Source organism: Geotrypetes seraphini, chromosome 2 (genome assembly GCF_902459505.1).
Source record: "Geotrypetes seraphini chromosome 2, aGeoSer1.1, whole genome shotgun sequence".
NCBI classification, from domain to species: domain Eukaryota; kingdom Metazoa; phylum Chordata; class Amphibia; order Gymnophiona; family Dermophiidae; genus Geotrypetes; species Geotrypetes seraphini.
In genome coordinates this window covers 518,571,425-518,593,941 of record NC_047085.1, presented here as the reverse complement: position 1 = coordinate 518,593,941, position 22,517 = coordinate 518,571,425, and the positions used below count along the sequence as shown (strand labels likewise).

At 47.7% G+C, this 22,517-nt stretch overlaps 1 protein-coding gene across 1 annotated transcript in view; it reads right to left on the bottom strand.

Moving 5' to 3' along the window:
• Positions 1 to 22,517, bottom strand: part of LOC117355027 (oocyte zinc finger protein XlCOF6-like) — a 65,288-nt gene that overhangs the window by 8,891 nt on the left and 33,880 nt on the right. Inside the window, exon 4 of the mRNA XM_033932973.1 lies at positions 95 to 1,832. Within this exon, the coding sequence (XP_033788864.1) occupies positions 95 to 1,832 (1,738 nt within the window). The remainder of the gene's footprint in view (positions 1 to 94; positions 1,833 to 22,517) is intronic.

The following is a 22,517-nucleotide window of genomic DNA, read 5'->3' as shown; positions in this document are numbered from 1 at the left end:
TAGAGCTGAAAGCCAAGAGAAGCTTTTATTACACTCAGTACATGTAAATGGTTTGTGTCCTGTGTGGATCATTTTGTGACTTTTTAGAGCTGAAAGCCAAGAGAAGCTTTTATTACACTCAGTACATGTAAATGGCTTGTGTCCTGTGTGAATCATTTTGTGTCTTTTTAGAGCTGAAAGACAAGTGAAGCTTTTATTACACTCACTACATGTAAATGACTTATGTCCTGTATGGATCACTTTGTGTGTTTTTAGAGCTGAAAGCTGAGTGAAGCTTTTATTACACTCACTACATGTAAATGGCTTGTGTCCTGTGTGGATCATTTCATGACTTTTCAGATTTGAAAGCCGAAGGAAGCTTTTATTACACTCAGTACATGTAAATGGTTTGTGTCCTGTGTGGATCATTCTGTGACTTTTTAGAGCTAAAAGCTGAGTGAAGCTTTTATTACACTCAGTACATGTAAATGGCTTGTATCCTGTGTGAATCATTTCATGACTTTTCAGAGATGAAAGCCGAAGGAAGCTTTTATTACACTCAGTACATGTAAATGGCTTGTGTCCTGTGTGGATCATTTCATGACTTTTCAGAGTTGAAAGCCGAAGGAAGCTTTTATTACACTCAGTACATGTAAATGACTTATGTCCTGTGTGGACCACTTTGTGTCTTTTTAGAACTGAAAGCTGAGTGAAGCTTTTATTACACTCAGTACATGTAAATGGTTTGTGTCCTGTGTGAATCATTTTGTGACTTTTTAGATCTGAAAACTGAGTGAAGCTTTTATTACACTCAGTACATGTAAATGGCTTGAGTCCTGTGTGGATCATTTCATGACTTTTCAGAGTTGAAAGCCGAGTGAAGCTTTTATTACACTCAGTACATGTAAATGGCTTGTGTCCTGTGTGAATCATTTTGTGTCTTTTTAGATGTGAAAGCAGAGTGAAGCTTTTATTACACTCACTACATGTAAATGGTTTATGTCCTGTGTGAATCATTTTGTGTCTTTTTAGATGTGCAAGCTGAATGAAGCTTTTATTACACTCAGAACATGTAAATGGCTTGTGTCCTGTGTGGATCATTTCATGACTTTTCAGAGTTGAAAGCCGAGTGAAGCTTTTATTACACTCAGTACATGTAAATGGCTTGTGTCCTGTGTGAATCATTTTGTGACTTTTTAGAGCTAAAAGGTGAGTGAAGCTTTTATTACACTCAGTACATGTAAATGGCTTGTGTCCTGTGTGAATCATTTTGTGACTTTTCAGAGTTGAAAGCCGAGTGAAGCTTTTATTACACTCAGTACATGTAAATGGCTTGTGTCCTGTGTGAATCATTTTGTGACTTTTTAGATCTGAAAGCCGAGTGAAACTTTTATTACACTCAGTACATGTAAATGGCTTGTGTCCTGTGTGAATCATTTTGTGACTTTTTAGATCTGAAAGCCAAGTGAAGCTTTTATTACACTCAGTACATGTAAATGATTTGACTGCTTTGGGGGGGTGTTGCTGGATATTTAGAGTTGAAAGCCGAGTGAGGCTTTTATTATGCTCAGTAGATGGAAATGGTTTATTAATTTGGGAGGGTCTCTGGTTCTCAGGGCTGTGACTGAGTTCCCTGTCAGTTCTCTCACAGGAAGGGCCTCTATCCATTGAGTCTTCTGCAGGGTCTCTCTGTTCCCTTGATTCCTGCTTACAATTCTTTGTGTTAATAATTTCAGGCGTCTGGGAAATATTCTCATAGACGTTTTCTGACTGTGTTTGGATTTCCTCCATTTCCACAGGACCTTCTCCTTGATTCTCAATTCTCTTCCAGTCATGTCGGTTCTGATGATCTGCTAAATATAAACAGAAGATATTTCCCATGAGTTAGAAAACTGCAGTGATTTCTAAGATTCTTTAAACTTTCAAATAATAAAAGAACAAGAGGGCATTCGAAAAAGCTGAAAGGGGACAGGTTCAAAACAAATGCTAGGAAGTTCTTCTTTACCCAACGTGTGGTGGACACCTGGAATGCGCTTCCAGAGAACGTAATAGGGCAGAGTACGGTACTGGGGTACAAGAAAGGATTGGACAATGTCCTGCTGGAAAAGGGGATAGAAGGGTATAGAGATAGAAGATTACTGTGCAGGTCCTGGACCTGTTGGGCTGCCGCATGAGCGGGCTGCTGGGCGCGATGGATCTCAGGTCTGACCCAGCGGAGGCATTGCTTATGTTCTTAACCAGTGTCTAATGAGGAAATATAGATGTTGCAGAAAGATTTTCCATTTGTGGCTTGAGAATGGGTCAGTTTCCTACTTGCAAAGCATTTTTTCAAGCATTTATCCCTAGACAGTGCCAATTTGTGAGCGGTTCCTTGGCAATGGCAGTGTGGAGAGTTAAGGGAGTCAATTCTCTCTAGGGCAGCAAATATCCGATTGCTCTATAGATATTGCATGTAGGTATAAGAATCACCTATCTATAGCCCACTCATGCATCGTCTATTTGCACACCACCCCCTCTCACTTGCACTCAATAACTCTTAGGCACTATCTTATGGTATAGCACTTAAGGAAAAATTATGTTCTTACCTGTTAATTTTCTTTCCCTTAGACGCAGCAGATGAATCCAGAGACCAATGGGATAGCTCACATCTACCAGCAGGCGGAGATAGAGAAACTGATTAACAGGTGGTCCTATTGGCTGGCACTCCTCCTGTTTATCTAATATAGCTCCTTGCCCAAGCATCCGCAACCATCAATAGGCATAGCATGTAAAAAACTTCTTTCCCATAACAAATCTCAAAATGCAATAATACAGAAAACAACCTGCCATAATAACAAACTGCGAAAGTTGCAAAAGAAAAAACCGAGAGACAATATCCAGAAAGGATGGGGCTCTGGATTCATCTGCTGCGTCTAAGGGAAAGAAAATTAACAGGTAAGAACATAATTTTTCCTTCCCTAGCAACAGCAGCAGATGAATCCAGAGACCAATGGGATGTAGCAAAGCAATCCTCAATCTGGGTGTGAAGCAAACGCCGCCTCCGCAACAACCGAAGCACAAAACGCCCCTACCGCATGCGCCCCCACATCCATGCAGAAATGTGGAGAGAAGGCACTCACGGAAGACCAATTAGCCGCGAGACAAATCTCCTCCAAGGAAAAAACCTCTGGGCCGAGCCCAAGAAGTAGTCATCGCTCCAGCGGCATGGTCATGAAGTTCAATCGCCACCCGCTTCCCGGCCAGCAGGCAAGCATAAGGAATGTCCTCCTGGACCCATTGAGCGAGGTAGGCTTTGGACGCCGCCATACGCATGAGGCGTCCCTTGAAGAATACAAAAAGGAGATATAAACAACTAAAAGTCGTTAGAAACCGAGCTCGCGGAGAACGCTACATACGTATCAAAAAATGCAGTGAATAAAAGCACTGCTCCCAATATCTCCTCCCAGGAAGAAGGAAGGAAAAGCGAGCATGACATAAAAGAAAGGATGACACCCCCCTAGAAAGAAATAGAGGTACCATCCGAACTGATACCCCATATTTAGGAAATCAGAAATAGGAATCCCCGTTGAACAAGGCCCGCAACATAGAAAACTGCAGAGCTGAAGCCATGGCCACAAGAAACCCCATGTTCAACGGCACAGCCCTTTAGAGTCCCAAAAGACAAGGATGAAATGAAGCCTTCGGTAAACTGAGAAGAAGTACGTGAAGATTGTACTCCAAACCGGGCTTTCTAAGAGGCGCATGAATATACTGCACTCTGTTTAGGAACTGAACTACATGAAGCTGAGAAGTAAGCGAAGAGCCATATACCTAGCCTTTGTAACAAGCCAAGAATGGCACTAGAAGCTGAAGGGAATTGAACGCTAAGCCCTCGGCAATACACTTGTGCCAAAAAGGAACTCTGGAGTGGTTCAAACGTTAAGAAGCACCCAAGAAAGGAAAACCCTCCAAAAGGAAGCAGATGTCCGTAGCACCTGGATAAGAGAAGAAACAACCTGCTTTGCATAACCCTTACACATCAGCCAAGATTTAAAAAAAAAAAAAACTAGGTCGTAATACTAAAGTAGTACAAATATCCATGTGGATCGGACCCTAGGTGGGCAAAGCCGGAGACACCAGGAAACTTCTTAGTCCAGTTGTCGAAAGACTCATCAAATCCGCATAGGAAGGATGGCGCCGCCAATCCAGGGATTCTACAAACACTGTGCCCGGAAGGCGAGCTCGAGATGGCAAATCCAAGCCATCATCAGCCAGCGGAAAACACTGAAAAGGAGAAGGCAGAGGCGAGAAAGGAGCCATGCAGCAACCCCCTCTAACTCCCACTCCCTAGGCCCGCCGAAGAAGCTAGGAAGAATAGAATTGAGAGACGGGGCCATGAGGTCTAGGTCAAGGAGATCTCGCTTTCCTAAAAGGAGCTAGAACGCCTGAGCCACAAATCACCATACCCAGGATGCAGAAGATTATACAAGTACTAGCATGCACACTTACAAGAGCGTACACAGCGCTGTACACAGTAACATCCAAGAAATGGGCCATGCTCAGATTCCGCGGAGAGAAAGTCTATCCACACTCTTATCCTGATCCATAAAAGGATCTGCCAACAGAAGACGAAGACGAGAGTCCACCCAATGAAGCAGACCAACTTCACCTGCCAACTGAGTACAACACCTACTGCCCAAGCTGTAGAGAAAGACCCCCATCCTAATACTGACCAAAAGGACCCTCAGCAGCAATCCGGAAGAATGATCTGAAGCTCCAGAAAGGTAGCCTGACCCTACTCAAGAGCAGAAGAATGAACACGTACTGAGTCGCTTCCGAAGACTAGACTCCTGGAGCTGAGGACGGAAACCACCGAGCCCCCCAACCCGACAGCCCTGGATGGTCATTGGTCATGAGCTAGTCCAGTAAACACTGAGGCATGCCATGAAAAGAGAACCGCGCTGAGCTACCAAATCATACAGAGCGATTCATGAGGAGCATACCAAATAATTGGAGCCCTGAGATACCGGGAACCACCGGAACAAAAGTGACTGCTGAAGCATAAGAAGGGGAAAGCAAGCCGAAGTTCCCAGTGGAATCAGCAATATGGATCCCAGAAACCGTACAGAATCCTATACTCTTGGTCATGGTAAGCGAAGAAGAATACCAATCTGAGACCGAGACCCCACGCCTAAGTCTCCGGAAAGAAACACATGTCTCTCCTATATGAAGAAAAACATTACCCCGATATACCAATAAATAGTACAGGAGAAAAGAGCGCTGTGCAAATTCGAAGATGCACGTATAAAGAACTGAGGAAAAGATACCACCCTTTTATCGTCAGTCAAATGGCCCGACTGGAAGTCGTCCGAATCAAGCAGGCAGTCAAGAAGAAATTAGGTGAATCGCCTGGTAGCGCCAAAACGGTCCCACCGCCCACATCACCTAAAACGTTCGTGAAGCCTTGGGTAGGCGAAATGGCATGTGCCAAAACCGAAAGCGCTGCTCCAAGAGAGGCAGGCAAACCAAGTGCCGATTCGGAGTCCCTAGAGAAAATGTAAATATACTCCCAGGTTGTCTGCAGAAATGTGCAACCCCGAGAAACTAATTCAGCAGAATGGGATCCAGCCTGCCCAATGCCCCCGTCTCGGGCACCATGCAGGAAGTGGAACAACGTCCCTTAGTTCCCGAAGAACTACAAGAACTGTCCTGAGCACTAGTAACACTGAAAAGGGAAACACAAAACATAGAGACTCCAAGAACGAACTGGAAACCGGAGGAGGATGCAAAGATGCAAGCATCTGGAAAAATCCCACTGACCTGACATTATAGTGTCTTCCCCCTCATGAGAAAGCCTGAAGAGTCATTGGAAGAAGTCAAGATCCCCTCAGAATGAAGTGCAGAAGGTCAGGGAATGGCAGGAGGAGACGGTAGGATCTGCAAGAAGATTCTCCTAGGAAAAATCAAGTTTTCCAATGTAAAGAGGAATATCCTGTAACCATGAAAACAGTACCAACTCCATGCCACGGGGGCGAAATACGTATGGCCTATAAAGAGAATACGCACTAGCTGCAAGCAAGAAGCTATACTTACCGCCCTTTGACAACAACAGCAACTTAAAAGGTATCAGACAACAGCGTCGTGACCTGCCCATATGACTGCTCCCTGTCCATGAGAAAGCCGAAAGAGCCGACAGCGTGTGTGCAGTTCCATGTGGCCCAGGGAAAGCAAATGATGGGACACCCCGGCCGTAGACTCTGGAACGCTATACAGAAAAGATTGTTACGCCCGATGGAACAGCTGCGAGGTAGATGGCCTGGAGCTCTAGCACGTTGATGTGACAGCGGCGGTCTTCTGCTGACCACATCCCCTGGGTGCGTAGGCCATCCAGATGGGCTCCCCAAGCGTACTCCGACGAGTCCGTGGTGAGTACCTTGCTGTGAGGAGGGGCGAGGAAGAGCAAAGATTTGAAGAGTTGGCCCACCAGCGGAGCGATCGTTGCAAGGAAGGAGTCACTGTCATGGGACGATCAATCGGGTCTCGGTCTTGACGCCATTGAGAGGCCAGAGTCCATTGAGGGATTCTCAAATGGAGGCGGGCGAAGGGTGTGACATGGACGGTGGAGGCCATGTGGCCCAGGAGAGTCATCATCTGTCGAGCTGATACCGAGTTCAGCAGGGAGATCCTTCGACTCAGACTTACTAACGCCTCTAGACGCGGAGGGGGGAGGAAGGAACGGAGGCGAACCATGTCCAGCATGGCCCCGATGAACTGTAGGGACTGCGAGGGGCGTAGTTGGGATTTTGGGAAGTTTATCTTGAACCCCAGACTCTGTAGGTAGGTAATAGTCTGTCGGGTCGCTGAGATAACCCCTTCCCTGGACGGGGCTTTGATCAGCCAGTCGTCCAGGTATGGGAATACCTGAAGGCCCTGGGAGCGTAAGGTAGCTGCGACCACCACGAGGCACTTGGTGAAGACCCGAGATGACGATGCTAGGCCGAAGGGGAGGACTCGGTATTGTAGGTGCCAGTCCCCTACCTGAAAACGCAAGAACTTGCGGTGAGCGGGGTGCACCGGAACATGTGTGTACGCCTCCTTCAGATCGAGGGAGCAGAGCCAGTCGCCCTCGTCGATCAGGGGGTAGAGGGTCGGTAGGGAAAGCAGGTCTCGAGCTTCTAAGAGGAGTAGGGGTAGCTGCGTCCGGTTGGGAGGGCAATTCCTTGGGGGGTTGTCCGGAAGAATGGCCCGAAAGTTGAGAGAGTATCCTGATGAGATCACGCCAAGGACCCATGCGTCCGACGTGACTTGTTTCCAGCGAGGATAAAAGGCTTTGAGGTGACCCCCGATGGGAAGGAGGCCTGGGACTATGGCGGAGGGGGCCCGCCCCCTTCCGCGTATCCCGTCAAAAGGACGGGGATGGTTTGGTAGTCGCAGGCGGTTGGGACTTGGGCAGAGCACGATGGTGGGCTTGCGGATGCCTGGGTGGAGGCCGCGAGAAGGCAGGAGTGGATTTTTGTGGGTAGCGGCGCGGAGGGGCCCTGAACGGCCTGGACGCGGGCGGTTTAGGCTTTTCCCGGACGAGGGAGGCAAACGAGCGTTCGTGTTCGGAGAGGCGTTTTGTAGCCGCCTCGATAGTGTCATCGAACAGTTCTTTTCCCACGCAGGGTAGGTTAGCCAACCGGTCCTGTAAGTTGGGGTCCATGTTGACCAGGCGCAGCCAAGCTAGTCGGCGCATGGCGATTGCAAAGGCTGCCTCTCTGGAGGAGAGTTCGAAGCCATCGTAGGCCGCGTGGAATAGATGGAGGCGTAGGTTGGAGAGGGAGTCTAAAAGCAGGCCAAACGCTCCTTGGCGGGAGGCCGGAAAGTCAGTTTCAAAGGCTCTCAGTAGTCCAATGAGGTGTTTGAGGTAGTATGTGAAGGTGAAAGTGTAGCTTTGCACCCTAGAGGCCATCATCGCATTTTAGTATAGTCTCCTGCCGAACTTGTCTAGGGTTCGGCCTTCTCGGCCTGGGGGGACCGCCGCTGAGACCCAGGAGGGGTGAGCCTTTTTCAAGGAGGATTCTACTAACAGCGACTGGTGGGAGAGCTGTGGTTGTTCAAATCCAGGGTAGGGTACTGTACGGTACTTGGCCTCCATTTTGGAGGGTATGGCTGTGACCATATAGGGGGTCTCCAGGTTCCTGAAGAAAGCCTGTTGGAGTACCGGGTTAGGCGGTAAGCGAAGGGACTCTCTGGGCAGTGATATCCAGCTCCGCTAGGTACTCCTTAGAGTATCTGGAGAGTCGGACTGGAGGTCTAAGTCCAAAGCGTGGCCCATGTCCTGGACAAAGCGAGTGAAGGATGGGCGGGATGTTCCCGAGGCCCCGTGCGGGGTCGGTGAACGAGACCTCCGTCGGGTGGAGAAGGATGGGGAGGCTTCCCTAGAGTATCGAGGCTCCTGCTCCGATCCATGCTCCGAGACCATGGAAGGACTGTAAAAGTGTTCCGGGGTCGTGGATCTCCGACGTCTCGAGGAGCCCCTAGGAGACGATGCCGGGGTTCGGGGTACCGATCGATGTCGAATCGGTGACCTCGACCCGGACTCCCTCGGTGAAAGCCTGGAACCTCGGATCGGAGACCCGGTCCGAGGGTGAGTTCGGAGGATGCGCGGGTTGGAGAGTGATAACTCCGTCACCCTCAGCGGACCCGTACGAGGTGTAGGTGAACGGCCTCGTAGAGTGGGGGAACCCCGGGCCTTCTTGGAGGTACGGCGGTTCGAGGTTTCTGTCGTTTTAGCACGACGTTTTGCCCCGCGGCGGTCTGTGGAGGGAGAGCGCCTCGGGTGCCTCGGCGAGGAGTCCAAGGAGGATGGGATGCGGCGAAGCTTGCGCGCTTTTCCCCGAGGTGGCTCGACGCAAGCCTCAGGCTGGTCTGGCACATGCGGGGTCGAGGCCGGTTGCAGATGGGCCATTGCAGCGGACAGCTCCGACGAGATCATCGCTTGGAGTAGGTCCTGGAAAACGGGCACGGACAGCATCAAGGGCATGTCCACTGCCTCGGTACACTCCACCGGGGGCGACCTCGTATCAGAGTATTCCCGTGTGGTGGAGGCACGGCCCGAAGGCTTGGAGGGCTTCGCCGGGGCTGTAAGCATGGGACTTCCGCCATGCGTCGCCGGTGTCCACGAGGCTGGTTTCTTCGCTGGTACGGAACCTGAAGAGGGAAAAGGGGACTTACCCAGAGCCGAGGCTTTCTGTTGTCCTGAGGACTTCGGATTCGAGTCTCGAGGCGATGCCGAGGTATTCGGGGCCGAGGTCAAGGCCGGGGCCGAGGCCGACCTCGAGGCCGAGGTGGAGGGTTGGTCGGCGGCGAAAAGATCCGCCATGCAGGCTTTTCTTCGACGGAGGGCCCGGTTCTGGAAAGTAGCACACTGGGGGCAGGAGTCGGTTGGATGAGCGGCCCCCAGGCAGAGGATGCACCGGCGATGCGGGTCTGTGATGGAAAGAAGCCGCTCGCACCGGGTGCACTTTTTAAAGCCGGTCAAAGGCCGGGACATAGAATCGAAACTGGCCGCGGATCGAGTAGCCACGCGGCCACGGGGACCCGGAAGCCTCCGGGTCGGTCAAAACGAAGCAGGAACAAGTTGAAACAAGAAAAAATGTGGGCACAGTGACTTAATCGAGAAAAACAAGAAAAAATCGCGGTGCTAGAAGGCAGTTGGGGCAGAGCCTGAAAAAACACGACTTCTAGGCTCAGCGGAAAATTTTGAACTGGAGACCACGAGGGGATGCGCCCCCTAGTGGAGCAGGAAGGCACGCATGCGTGGAGCAGCAGAGCAAACTTAAATCTTCAATCAAGTTTGCTTGAAAATGCTTCCGCATCGGGGCTCCGTAGATGACGTTACCCACATGTGAGAATATCATGCCTGCTTGTCCTGGGATAAATGCTTTTTCAATCTTCATATGCTAAGAAAAGTCAGATCCTGCTTCCACCAACAACATTTCGCTGTCCTTGTCCAATCCATCATTCTATCCAGACTCGATTACTGCAACTCCATCTATCTAAGCCTAACAAAGAAAAGTCTTCTCAGACTTCAGCGGATTCAGAACACCGCAGCTAAACTAATCTTCGCAAAAGGCAAATTCGACCACGTCTCCCCGCTTCTGTCTAAGCTTCACTGGCTCCCAGTCTTCCTCAGGGTTCGCTACAAATGCGCCTGTCTTACCTTCAAATCTCTTCACGGCATCCTTCCTCCCCTCTTCCCACTATCTTGGCTCTCGAGTACTCACTCCACCTGATCCACTCAGAAATTCAAACTATCCTTCCCTTCTCTAATTGGCATTTTCCATACAGGAAAACTTGGTACATCCCTCCTCTTCAGGATCACCGAGCTGTGGAACAGCTTTACGGCCCATCTTCGGAGTTCGACCTCACTCCAACATTTCAGAAAACATCTGAAAACCTGGCTTTTCTCCAAAATGTAACTACACCCTCCCTCTCCATTATTCTAACTCCCCTCTTTCCTTCCTGTTCACCAAGCCCTTCTTCCTTCCATTGGAGTTCCTTTCTTTGTTTTTAATTCCTGTAAACCGTGTCGAGCTCCACTTCCGTGGAGATGACGCGGTATATAAACTTAAGGTTTAGTTTAGTTTAATGAAAAAGATCAGAATTCTTAAGCCCATATTCCTCAACTAATTCAGAGAAAGGGAGAAATCTATCGGCCACCCAGATCTGTTTCAAGGTGCGCAAAGAAGACAACCCAACGAAGAAAAGTAGTATAACATTGATTAGGTGGAAAATCAGGAAGGAAAGAAATAGGAGACAAAAGAAAATATTTACACTATGGAAACAGCGTATGGCAGGGTATCTGCATGAGAGTGGGCAGCTCAAAAAGTAATAGACGCAATCTATCCATCGGGAGCCATGGCACAAGCCCATAATGGAATGGAAGGTATCAGACTGCTCCAAACGAAGCCACGGTTTATATGCATTCCCGAACCATTCTCCAAAAATCTGTAATTGTGCAGCTTGGTGATAAGAGTGTGAAATGTGGGATCCCCATACCCCCCTCTCGTTTTTACCTGATAGAGTTGCCCGATTAACCCTTAGGGGGGTTCTTTTCCCAAATATATCAAAATACTTTCCTGTTTAATCTAAATAAAAAAATATTGGGGGATGGCAATCGGGAGAGCCATGAAAAGGTAAAGAAGTTTTAGCAAAATCTCCATCTTCACCGCATGGATACGTCCCAACCAAGATGTACTTAGACCCTTCCACCGGTCCATATCTAAGGAGATGTCCTTCAATTTGTCAGGAAAATTGTATTTATAAGCCTCACCCAAGGATCGCAGAAGATTAACCCCTAGATATCTTATAAAATGAGGAGCCCAAGAAAAAAGGAAAATTGGATTTCACTCAACTCACTTCCTCAAGAGATACATTAACTTTCAATAGTTCCGATTTATGCATATTGATCTTGAAACCAGACACTGCACCGTATCGCCTGAGAATATCCATAAGATTTCCAAGGGACACCGATGGATTGCTTAACATCAGCAAATAACAAGACCCGATGTTCTGCACATCCCGCCAAAATCCCCGTCACTTCCTCTGATGTTCTAATTAAGTGTGCCAAGGGCTTCACTGTTAAAGCGAATAATAAAGGGGGCAAGGAACACCCCTGCCGGACCCTCTAAACAATTCAAAAGGTTCAGTGTAATGACCATTGATCTTCAAAGAGGCCCAAGGTGATTTCTATAAAATCTGAATTCTCTGTAGAAAGGAATCCGAGATCCCAATATGCCTAAGAACTACCATCATAAAAGGCCAGTGCACCCTATCGAAGGCTTTCTTTGCATCAAGGGAGAGCAGAACTGAAGACACCCCTGACTCCCGCGCTACTTCAATAAGATGTAAGGCTCTATTAATGTTATCTGCGGCTCGCCTCCCTAAAATAAAACCTGCTTGATCTAGGTGTACAACCACTAAAATAACCTATTGCAACCTAGATGACAAGATCTTATTATAGATCTTTTAATCATTGACTAGGAGAGAAATGGGTCAATAGGACTCACATAGCTGAGGATCTTTTTCCGGCTTAAGGATAAGTGTTCTACTCTCTCCTGGTTTTCTTCCTATCTCTCTCGTCGTACCTTCAGTGTAGTTACGGTGGATCCTGCACCGCCGCATCTGAGGTGGCACTCTAGGGGGCGCTATGGAATGCATAATGTTTAAGATGTGTTTGTAGAGTATTTTGTGGAGTTTTTTCTACAAAAACGCCTTCTTTTCGTATGGTTCTGGATAACTCTAGTTAGATACAAGCATATGTATGAGTTAAGGCCACGCCCAATAGAAGCGTACAAAAAGTTGGTGAATAAAAATTCTGAGTATGAATGTAGCCAAGGCCAGAAAAACACACTACAGATTAATATTAAGGAAAAGCATAATAATATTATCTTTATGTACTTTGCTATTAAGCCAGAGCATAGAGGAAATCATGTATTAAGAACTCCATCTTGTTGTAATGACACCATTTTGTGGTTTTCTGGGTTTCTGTCTTTCTGTAAGTAGCTTTTTCTTGGCTTTTACTCCATCTTGGTTCTCTCTGCGGTCTTTGTTCAGTTTGAGCCTTGTGGGCTAATTGATAACAGATGTGCTTGAGCTGCTTAGGAGCATATTAGATTACATATACCAAAATGGGATTGTATTAAGTATGAATGCAATATACCGTGTTGTGTGTGAATGGGGCCCCGAATGAATGATGTATGAATGATGTGTGAAGGTATACTAAAAAATAAAAATAGAAAATTGGCTAAACAGTCCTCTCCCTTGAAGGAAAAGTGCAAGCTTAAAATTAAAATAATGGACATCAGTATGAGCTTTTATGCATGAACGAGGAACTATAGGCTCGGGCAGTGCCTTCATGAAGGTATACTAAACATGAGTGGGTTTTGAAAAAACATATTTTATATATTTTAAACCTGAAGAAACTCTAAGGCGAAATCCTGAGGCAACATCTGGAAATAGTTAGAATCAGAAACGCTGTAACAGTCTTAGAGAGGCCCACCAGCATAGGAAGGGGTCTGGGGCTTCTGAGTCTGTGTGTAAGTGAAATTTGTAACTGTCAGTTTTCCAAAGCAAGTGTGTCGTGGACTCAGACAAGGGGTTTTGATTTTACCTTTTTGAGAATGACAAAAAGAGTATCGGATATGTTATAATATGTTTATGCATATTCAGAAATTAAGGTAAACAAAAATATGACTTTAAAAACTATATCTTTGGGTTTGAAAAACTTGTAGAGGAATTCCCTTTGTCCAAAGTTAAGGACAGCCTCTATTAGTGGATTGGCTGACAAGTAATGATGTCATGCAGAATAAAAGGTACATATTGGGGAGCAACGAATTATCAGGTTGAGATCTTTGTCAGAAAGGACAGCTTTGAGGAAGGTGTTGTGGCGAATTGCCCAGTCCCAGATTTTCAGAGCCTCTTGACAGAGGGAGGCCGATCCCGTGCCTCCCTGTTTATTGACATAATACATGGCGACTTGGTTGTCCGTGCAAATGAGGACTACACGGTCGTGAAGTAGATGCTAAAAAGCATTGAGAGCATTGAAAATCGCTATGAGTTCCAGCAGATTGATGTGGCAATGACGATCCGCACTGGTCCAATAGCCTTGAGTATGGAGACCATCTAGATGAGCCCCCCAAGCATAAGTTGAAGAATCGGTTATGAGAACCTTCTGATGGGGGGGGGGTGCGTGTGAAAAAGTAAGCCTCTAGATAGATTGGAAGAGAGCATCCACCAGAAAAGAGACTTTATCAGAGCAGGAGTGACCTGGATGTGATGAGTCAGAGGGTCGGAAACCTGCGTCCATTGAGATGCCAGGGTCCACTGAGGAATACTGAGGTGAAGTCTGGCAAAAGGAGTCACATGTACTGTGGAAGCCATGTGACCCACAAGGACCATCATGTGTCTCGCCGAGATGGACGGGCAAGAGGAGATTGACTGACAAAGATGGAGAAGAATCTCCAGACGTTGTGGAGGAAGGAACGCCCTGAGTTGGACTGTATCCAGAACAGCTCCAATGAAAGGAAGAGTCTGAGAAGGTTGAAAATGGGACTTCGGAAAGTTGATTTCGAATCCCAGACTCTGCAGGAACCAGATAGTCCGCTGGGTCGCTAGGTCTATTCCCTGAGACATGGAATCCTTGATGAGCCAGTCGTCCAGGTAGGGGAACACCTGAAGACCATAGTTTCTGAGCGCTGCGGCCACCACTACCAGGCACTTGGTGAAGACTCTGGGCGACGAGGCCAGGCCGAATGGGAGCACTCGGTATTGGAGATGAAGATTTCCCACCCGAAATCTGAGATATTGCCGGGAGGCCAGATGGATGGGAATGTGCGTGTAGGCCTCCTTGAGATCCAGAGAGCATAACTAGTCATTCTGCTCGAGGAGGGGATACAGAGATGCCAGGGTTAGCATAGTAACATAGTAGATGATGTTAGATAAAGACCCGAATGGTCCATCCAGTCTGCCCAACCTGATTCAATTTAAAAATTTTTTTTTTTTTTTTCTTCTTAGCTATTTCTGGGCAAGAATCCAAAGCTTTACCAGGTACTGTGCTTGGGTTCCAACTGCCGAAATCTCTGTTAAGACTTACTCCAGCCCATCTACACCTTCCCAGCCATTGAAGCCCTCCCCTGCCCATCCTCCTCCAAACGGCCATACATAGACGCAGACCGTACAAGTCTGCCCAGTAACTGGCCTAGTTCAATCTTTAATATTATTTTCTGATTCTAAATCTTCTGTGTTCATCCCACGCTTCTTTGAACTCAGTCACAGTTTTACTCTCCACCACCTCTCTCGGGAGCGCATTCCAGGCATCCACCACCCTCTCCGTAAAGTAGAACTTCCTAACATTGCCCCTGAATCTACCACCCCTCAACCTCAAATTATGATCTCTGGTTTTACCATTTTCCTTTCTCTGGAAAAGATTTTGTTCTACGTTAATACCCTTTAAGTATTTGAACGTCTGAATCATATCTCCCCTGTCTCTCCTTTCCTCTAGGGTATACATATTCAGGGCTTCCAGTCTCTCCTCATACGTCTTCTGGCGCAAGCCTCCTATCATTTTCGTCGCCCTCCTCTGGACCGCCTCAAGTCTTCTTACGTCTTTCGCCAGATACGGTCTCCAAAACTGAACACAATACTCCAAGTGGGGCCTCACCAATGACCTGTACAGGGGCATCAACACCTTCTTCCTTCTACTGACTATGCCTCTCTTTATACAGCCCAGAATCCTTCTGGCAGCAGCCACTGCCTTGTCACACTGTTTTTTCGCCTTTAGATCTTCGGACACTATCACCCCAAGGTCCCTCTCCCCGTCCGTGCATATCAGCTTCTCTCCTCCCAGCATATACGGTTCCTTCCTATTATTAATCCCCAAATGCATTACTCTGCATTTCTTTGCATTGAATTTTAGTTGCCAGGCATTAGACCATTCCTCTAACTTTTGCAGATCCTTTTTCATATTTTCCACTCCCTCTTCGGTGTCTACTCTGTTACAAATCTTGTTATCATCTGTAAAAAGGCACACTTTTCCTTCTAACCCTTCAGCAATGTCACTTACATTCATATTGAACAGGATTGGCCCCAGCACCGAACCCCGAGGGACTCCACTAGTCACCTTTCCTTCCTTCGAGCGACTTCCATTAACCACCACCCTCTGGCGTCTGTCCGACAGCCAGTTTCTGACACAGTTCACCACTTTGGGTCCTAACTTCAGCCCTTCAAAACTTCATGCAAAACTTTTCTTTGACCAGATATTTGTTGAGCACCCTGAGATCCAAAATAGGACGCAGATCGCCCATCTTCTTTGGAACAAGGAAGTACCGGAATAAAATCCCTTGTTCTGTTGAGCCAAAGGAACTGGCTCGATAGCTCGGAGCTGCAACAATGCCTGAGCTTCCTGAAGAAGAAGGGTGGTCGGGGCAGAGGAGGAAGAATACTCTCTTGGAGGATATTCTGGAGGAACTTGATGGAATTGAAGAGAATAACCCTCCCTTACGATGGAAAGGACCCAGAGGTCGGTAGTAATAGTCATCCATCGATGGTAAAAATGATGGAGACGACCTCCGATAGGGGGAAAAACAGGGAAGGGCAGAACCACTGACCTTATGCTCTCGAGAAGACAGTCAATAAGGCTGAGGAGTCTTAGGCACAGCAGGTGGTTGAGGCTTCTGCTTCTTCTGCGGATGCTGCCTCTTGACAGGCTGACGAGTGACAGGAGCCTGTTTGGGTGGAAAACGCCGTTGGTAAATCAGAGGAGGGTGGGAAGGACGGGAAGGAGCCGGCCTAGGCTTAGGATGGAGAATAGATTGAAAGGATTTCTCATGGTCCGAAAGCTTCTTGGTCGCTGCCTCAATGGACTCATCAAAGAGGTCACAAGGGACATTAGCCAGCCGGTCCTGAAAATTTGGGTCCATGTCGATGGTCCTGAGCCATGCCAGGCATCGCATAACCACCGAGCAAGCAGTAGCCCGAGCTGACAGCTCAAAGGCATCATATGAGGATTGAAGCAATTGCAGCCGAAGTTGAGACAACGAGGCCAGAACCTCCTGGAACTCAAATTGTACCCGAGGATCCAAGTAGGTCATGAACTTGGGAAGGAAGGACAGAAAAAACTCAAAATATGTAATGAAATGGAAATTATAATTGAGGACTCTGGAGGTCATCATTGAGTTCTGGTAAATTCGAAGCTCAAATCTGTCCATTGTCTTGCCCTCTCTGCCCGGTGGAACAGTGGCATATACTTGAGAGGGGTGAGACCACTTCAATGAAGATTCCACCAGAAGGGATTAATGGGATAGTTGAGCCCCATCAAACCCCTTTTGATGAACCGTCCGGTATCTGGAATCCAATTTCCCTGGAACAGCTCCGATGGAATAGGGAGTCTCCAGACAGTGCACAAAAGTTTGATCCAGTAGCTTATGAAGAGGAAGCTTGAGGGATTCAGCAGGAGGTTGAGGAAGATGCATAGTCTCGAGATACTCCTTTGAAAATTTGGACCCAGTGTCAAGTTGAATGTCCAAATCAGCTGCCATATGACGAAGAAAAGAGGAGAAAGACAGCTGGTCAGCCAGAGCCGGGCCTCAAGAGGGACTCGAGGACGTTGAGGCTTCTGGATCCAATGAGGACGGGGATCTCGATGGGGAAAAAGACCCCATCGTGTCCTCGAGATCCAGAAGTGGAGGAAGCGAAGTAGCCGATGGGGAATACTGGAGAAAAGGCTGCCTTTGATGAGGTGAAGCATGCCTGGAGGAGTGCCTCGAAGAATGTCTTGATCGATGATGCGAGCTGTGTTTTGAAGCAGGCCTCGACAAACGAGGCGAGTGCATCTTCGCTGAAGCCCCCAGAGAGTGGATGGGGCTGGAAGCGGTAGATCGAAGCAGAGGTGGTTGGCTGGAAGTACCATGAGGCACTCGCAAAGACTCGAGTCCTTGCATCGAGTGGATAGGTTCCAATGGAGGCACTCGCAAAGACTCTACTCCTTGCATCGAGTGAATCGATTCCAATGGAGGCATGGGCAAAGAATCTGCTCCTTGCAATGCATACATCGATGCCAGACCAGACACTCACAGAGACTCTGCTCCCTGTAGAGAGTGTGCGTACGGCTGAGGCACAGGAGGCGGCTCGACCTCGCGGGAGACTTCCACATGCCTAGGCTGGAGTTGAGAGAGAAGCTTCGGCCCCATGGTGGTAAAGAGCTGAATGAATTGCTTCTCAAGTAAGGTCTGGAACAAAGCTGACAAGGATGGATCCGCGTCACCAACGGGACCACCTGCACGGGCTTCGTGCTTCCTTGAGGCAGTGTGAGAGTGCTTGGACTTAGAAGCCTTGGGCACTTTGAGCACTTCCAGGGAAATGGGCTGCTGCGCTATCTGACCTGAAGAGACAGAGGAAGGCAACGCAACCGGCGTCGAAGGATGAGCCGGTACAAACGAAGCAGGTTTGATGAGGCTCGGAGCAGTAGATGTGGAAGACTGGAGAGCCTCGGATGTGGTCGATGGTGAAGCACCCTTCGATGACGGAAGCTCCATCGAAGACTCCATGCTGTAAAGCTGCTCCCACAAGAGGCAACGAAGCTTGAAGGCATGGGCTGTAAATGTTGAACAAGGCCAGCATGATTTCAGGATGTGTTGAGGCCCAAGACACCAAATGCAGCGTCGATGAGGGTCCGTCAGTGAAATTGCGCGCTGGCACTTGGAACACTTTTTTAAAACCGGTCGCAGGCCGGGACATAGGCTGAAAAAGCTCCACCGCAAGATTGAAGCCGCGGGGCTGCGGCCACGTGGCCTGCCCAGTCGAACGGATGGAAGAAATTTTTTTTTTTTAAAAAACAAGAAAGCATGACGAAAATCAACGATTCTGAGAAAAAGAACCCAAAACCGCGGACTTAAGAAGGCACAAGTGAAAAAACTTCACGCAGAGAGTCGAAGACAGACTTCTCGGCTCCGTGGAAAAGTAAGAACTGAGGAGACGCGCCCTACGCTGGGCGGGAAGTCACTCACGCTTGAGCAGTGCGGGCAACTCGAAACTTCAAGTTTCTTCAAGCAAGACTGCTTGTTAGACGTCCGCATCGGGGATCCATTGGATCACGTCACCCACTTGTGAGAATACCTGCCTGCTTGTCCTGGGATAACTGAAAGGTATGGCGATTAAATAAATGGATTATATTATGTTATTTAAGCACCAAATGAAAACTTAAATGTACAGAGCACTAGGCCTCATGTGGGCAAGTGTGTTCTTATGTGCATTAAGTGCTTGGAGAACTCAGTGGTAGTCTATAAATCAGGGGTGTCCAACCTTTTGGCTTCCCTGGACCGCATTAGCCAAAAAAAAAAAATGTTTCTGGGGACGCACAAACACAGAAACGCTGCAGCAAGACAGAGGAGGGAGCCAGCAAGATGGTAAATACCTGGGGGCAGCACAGGAAAACATTACATCGCCTTTGACCGGGGCCGCACAAAATACTTCATACGACTGCATGCGGCCCTTGGGCCGCAGCTTGGACACCCCTGCTATAAAGTACACGCTCAGTAGCACATAAGTACCAGGAAGGGCCATGGACGGGGCGCACTTACAATCTTAACTTACAGAATAGATAAATAATGTGTTAAAGTGACACATTTAGGTGTTCGCTTTTATGGCTGCCAGCTGGACAACATGCAGAGACCCTGCTGCTACCCACGCTTCTGCACACAGACCCAGTACACAGCAAAGCTCACAACAGTCACAGCCCAGAATCTGGCACCACAAATCATGCCTTCCACCAAAAACCCACCATACTTCAATGATGCACAAACTGACAAAGCTATTTTACCTTTATGTTAGGCTATGTCCATATGGAAAATGATGTAACTTAAACCACCATAGGCTATGTCTTTTCAGAAAATGCTGCAATTTTAAAACACCCTATGTCCACTAAGTCTATATTTCCAAATCTGTATGTTATGACTATACTGTAAAAGCTAAAATTTATACCTCTATGTCCACCAAGTTTATCCTGCTTATTATACTGTGAATGTACTCTGTTCTGGGCTCCTTTGGGAGGCTAAATAAATGACTAACACACACAGTTTCCTCCACCTCTCCAGAGCTAAGACTGTATGGCCCACTGATTAAGCCTTCGTTACAGACCAAGTGACTGATCCTCATCTATAAAGGGGTAGAACCCCCCCTCCAGCAGTCACCCTACAGAAGGTGTTTTACCAGTCCCTCTTATTACTGCACTCACCCGTGCAGCTACTTTTCACAGTTTCTCTTTCCTCTGATCCTGGCTCATCCCTGATGTACGGCTCTTCTCCTCGTTCAATGTAGGATATAATCTTAGGGGTGAAGGTGGGAGAACCTGTTGTTAGGGTAAGAAAAGCGTGTTAATTTTTTCTTAAATGTAACATAAACCCTCTTTATTTACCTTTAAAATCTAATCCCCACTCTAAATATTGCAATATTATCACCTTCTCTTCAATATATGTAAACTTCTTTAAACCTTACACAGCATGCAGGTTTCCTTGTTCATACCTAAAACAGCTGGAATAAGGTGAAATAAACACAGACAGCATGTTCAGACTGATGTGAGCTCAGAGAAGGGGCAGGAAGCTAAAATTATTTCCCCACATCTCTCTCCAGAGAAAACTTTCCAGCAAAGAATCTGCATTTCAGAGATTATCTTTAACTAGTACAGTACGAAGTTCTTTTCCATTTTAACGTAGTTAACATAGTAAATGACGGCAGATAAAGACCTGCATGGCCCATCCAGTCTGTACAACAATCATAACTTCATGATTAAATTAAAATATCTTTTTTTCCTGTTCTCGAGTATGTTACCGGCCTCTTGTGGCACCCACTATTGTTGTTGGTGGACGCTGCCTCTTTGGGTAGGTTTGTCCCTGTGTGTTGCTTGCTGTAGTTTACTTGTGGTAGAATTGTTCTCACTGTTGCCAAATTTATCCATTGACTGCTGGTTACTAGGAACATTTCCTTCAGGCTTCATACAGCTGTCTTTTTTCATTTGGAGTAGGTTGGGTGGGTCCCCCCGACCTCCGCAGGCCTGAAGGTTGTGCCTACTCTTTAATCCCCCCCCCCCCCACTACTGCTAATAAATATGTTAAATTTATCCCATACCCAGAGAGATCAGGATCTCATAATTCTCCTTCATCACCTCCCTGTAGAGCTCCTTCTGCTCTTCATCTAAATACTCCCACTCCTCCTGGGAGAAAGAGACAGCGATCTCCTCAAATGTCACCTGCATCTGAAACACAAACCAGAAACACATTCAGCATTTTCTGCAACTCTTCCAGGACGGGCTGATGCTCATTGGGGAGGAGGAACATTTACTGTATATACATAACACACAGTCCCAGAATAATTATATTGCAGAAGAGCTGCCAGTGCTGGGACACAGTGAGGCAGAGGGAGATGTTTTGGGAGACCTCTCAGGGCAGAGGGAAGGGTTTCTGGGTTTGTCCCAGCCCAAATCTCTCTCCTTTCCACAAGACCCACCTGGGCAGAAGCTCCTGCAGCCATTTCCCAGGATCAGAAATGAAGGTGGTCCAGGGTTTGTCTCTTACACTTTTGCGAGAAAGAACAAAAGGGCAGAAGCTGAGACTTGAAGCCGGAATTACAGGAAGTAGAAAAGACTCGTTTCCTGTTGGGCACAGGCGGATGACATAACAAAAAGGAGGCGGAGCTTCACTCTGAGCACTCGGTCTACAGAGGGAGGCAGTCTTTTCTTGTTGGTTCCGCCCATTTCAGTGCTGATTGGTGAGACAGTTGCTGGGGTGGAAGAGGAGTTAAGACGTTCCATCCACAGAGGGAGAGGAGGGGTTTTAGCTTCTTCTGGCACTCAATGGTCAGAATGTTCCTGGGACGGGGAGGAGGGTTTTCAGCTTATTCTGGCCGTTATTGGTCAGAATGTTGCTGGAGGCGGGAAAGAGCCAAGGAAGGCGGGAAGCTCTGCTCTGGTGAACTTCAGGCCTGGCGGCGCTTCACTCTGAGTATTCGGTTTACTGAGGGGAAGGCAGTCTTTTCTTCTTGGTCCCGCCCCTTTCAGTACTGATTGGTCAGACAGTTGCTGGTGTGAAAGAGTAGTTATAAAGCTCCACCCACTAGCCGGGAGGAGGAGGGGTTTTAGCTTCTTCTGGGCACTCATTGGTCAGAATGTTGCTGGAGGCGGGAAAAGGCCAAGGAAGGCGGGAACCTCAGCTCTGGTGAACTTCAGGCCTGGCGGCGCTTCACTCTGAGTATTCGGTTTACTGAGGGGAGGCAGTCTTTTCTTCTTGGTCCCGCCCCTTTCAGTACTGATTGGTCAGACAGTTGCTGGGGTGGAAGAGTAGTAATAAAGTTCCGCCCACTAGCACTGAGGGTGGGAGGGGAGAAGGAGGGGCTTTCTTCTGGCCCTCATTGGTCAGAATGTTACTGGAGGAGGGAAAGAGCCAAGGAGAGCGGGAAGTTCTGTACATGCTCCGCCCCTTCCAGGAGGAGACTCAGTAGCTGCAGGGTCGTCTTGGAAATGTTGCCGGATCCCTCAGTGAGAAGCTCTGCCCTCTCCTTTGTGATGTCATCGGTCTTTGTCCTATTAAAAGCGCTTCCTAAAACCCTCCAATCCTGGGGCTCACTTTCTCCCCTTTTCCTAGCACTGCAAGAGAGAAACCCTCAAGCTTCTCCCCTGTACCCAGAGAATGATCCCGATTCCTTTCTAAATCGTGTCTGCCCACATCCCATCTGAGAAACTCTTGTTTATATATTGGCATTTATTAAACACCTTTATGAAGAGATTTATTTATTTCAGTATTTATATACCACTTATAGCCTAAGTGGTTTACATTCAGGTACTCAAGTATTTTTGCTTACCTGCCCTGCTGGGCTCAGACTCTATCTAATATACCTGGGGCATTGGGGGTCCCAAGGAGGAGTGTGGAATTTGAACTCGCAATCTCAGGGTGCTGAGGCTGTAGCTCCAACCACTGGAGCATTCGCTCCCAGATAGGGTTTCCAGACATCCAGGAAAACCCAGCATG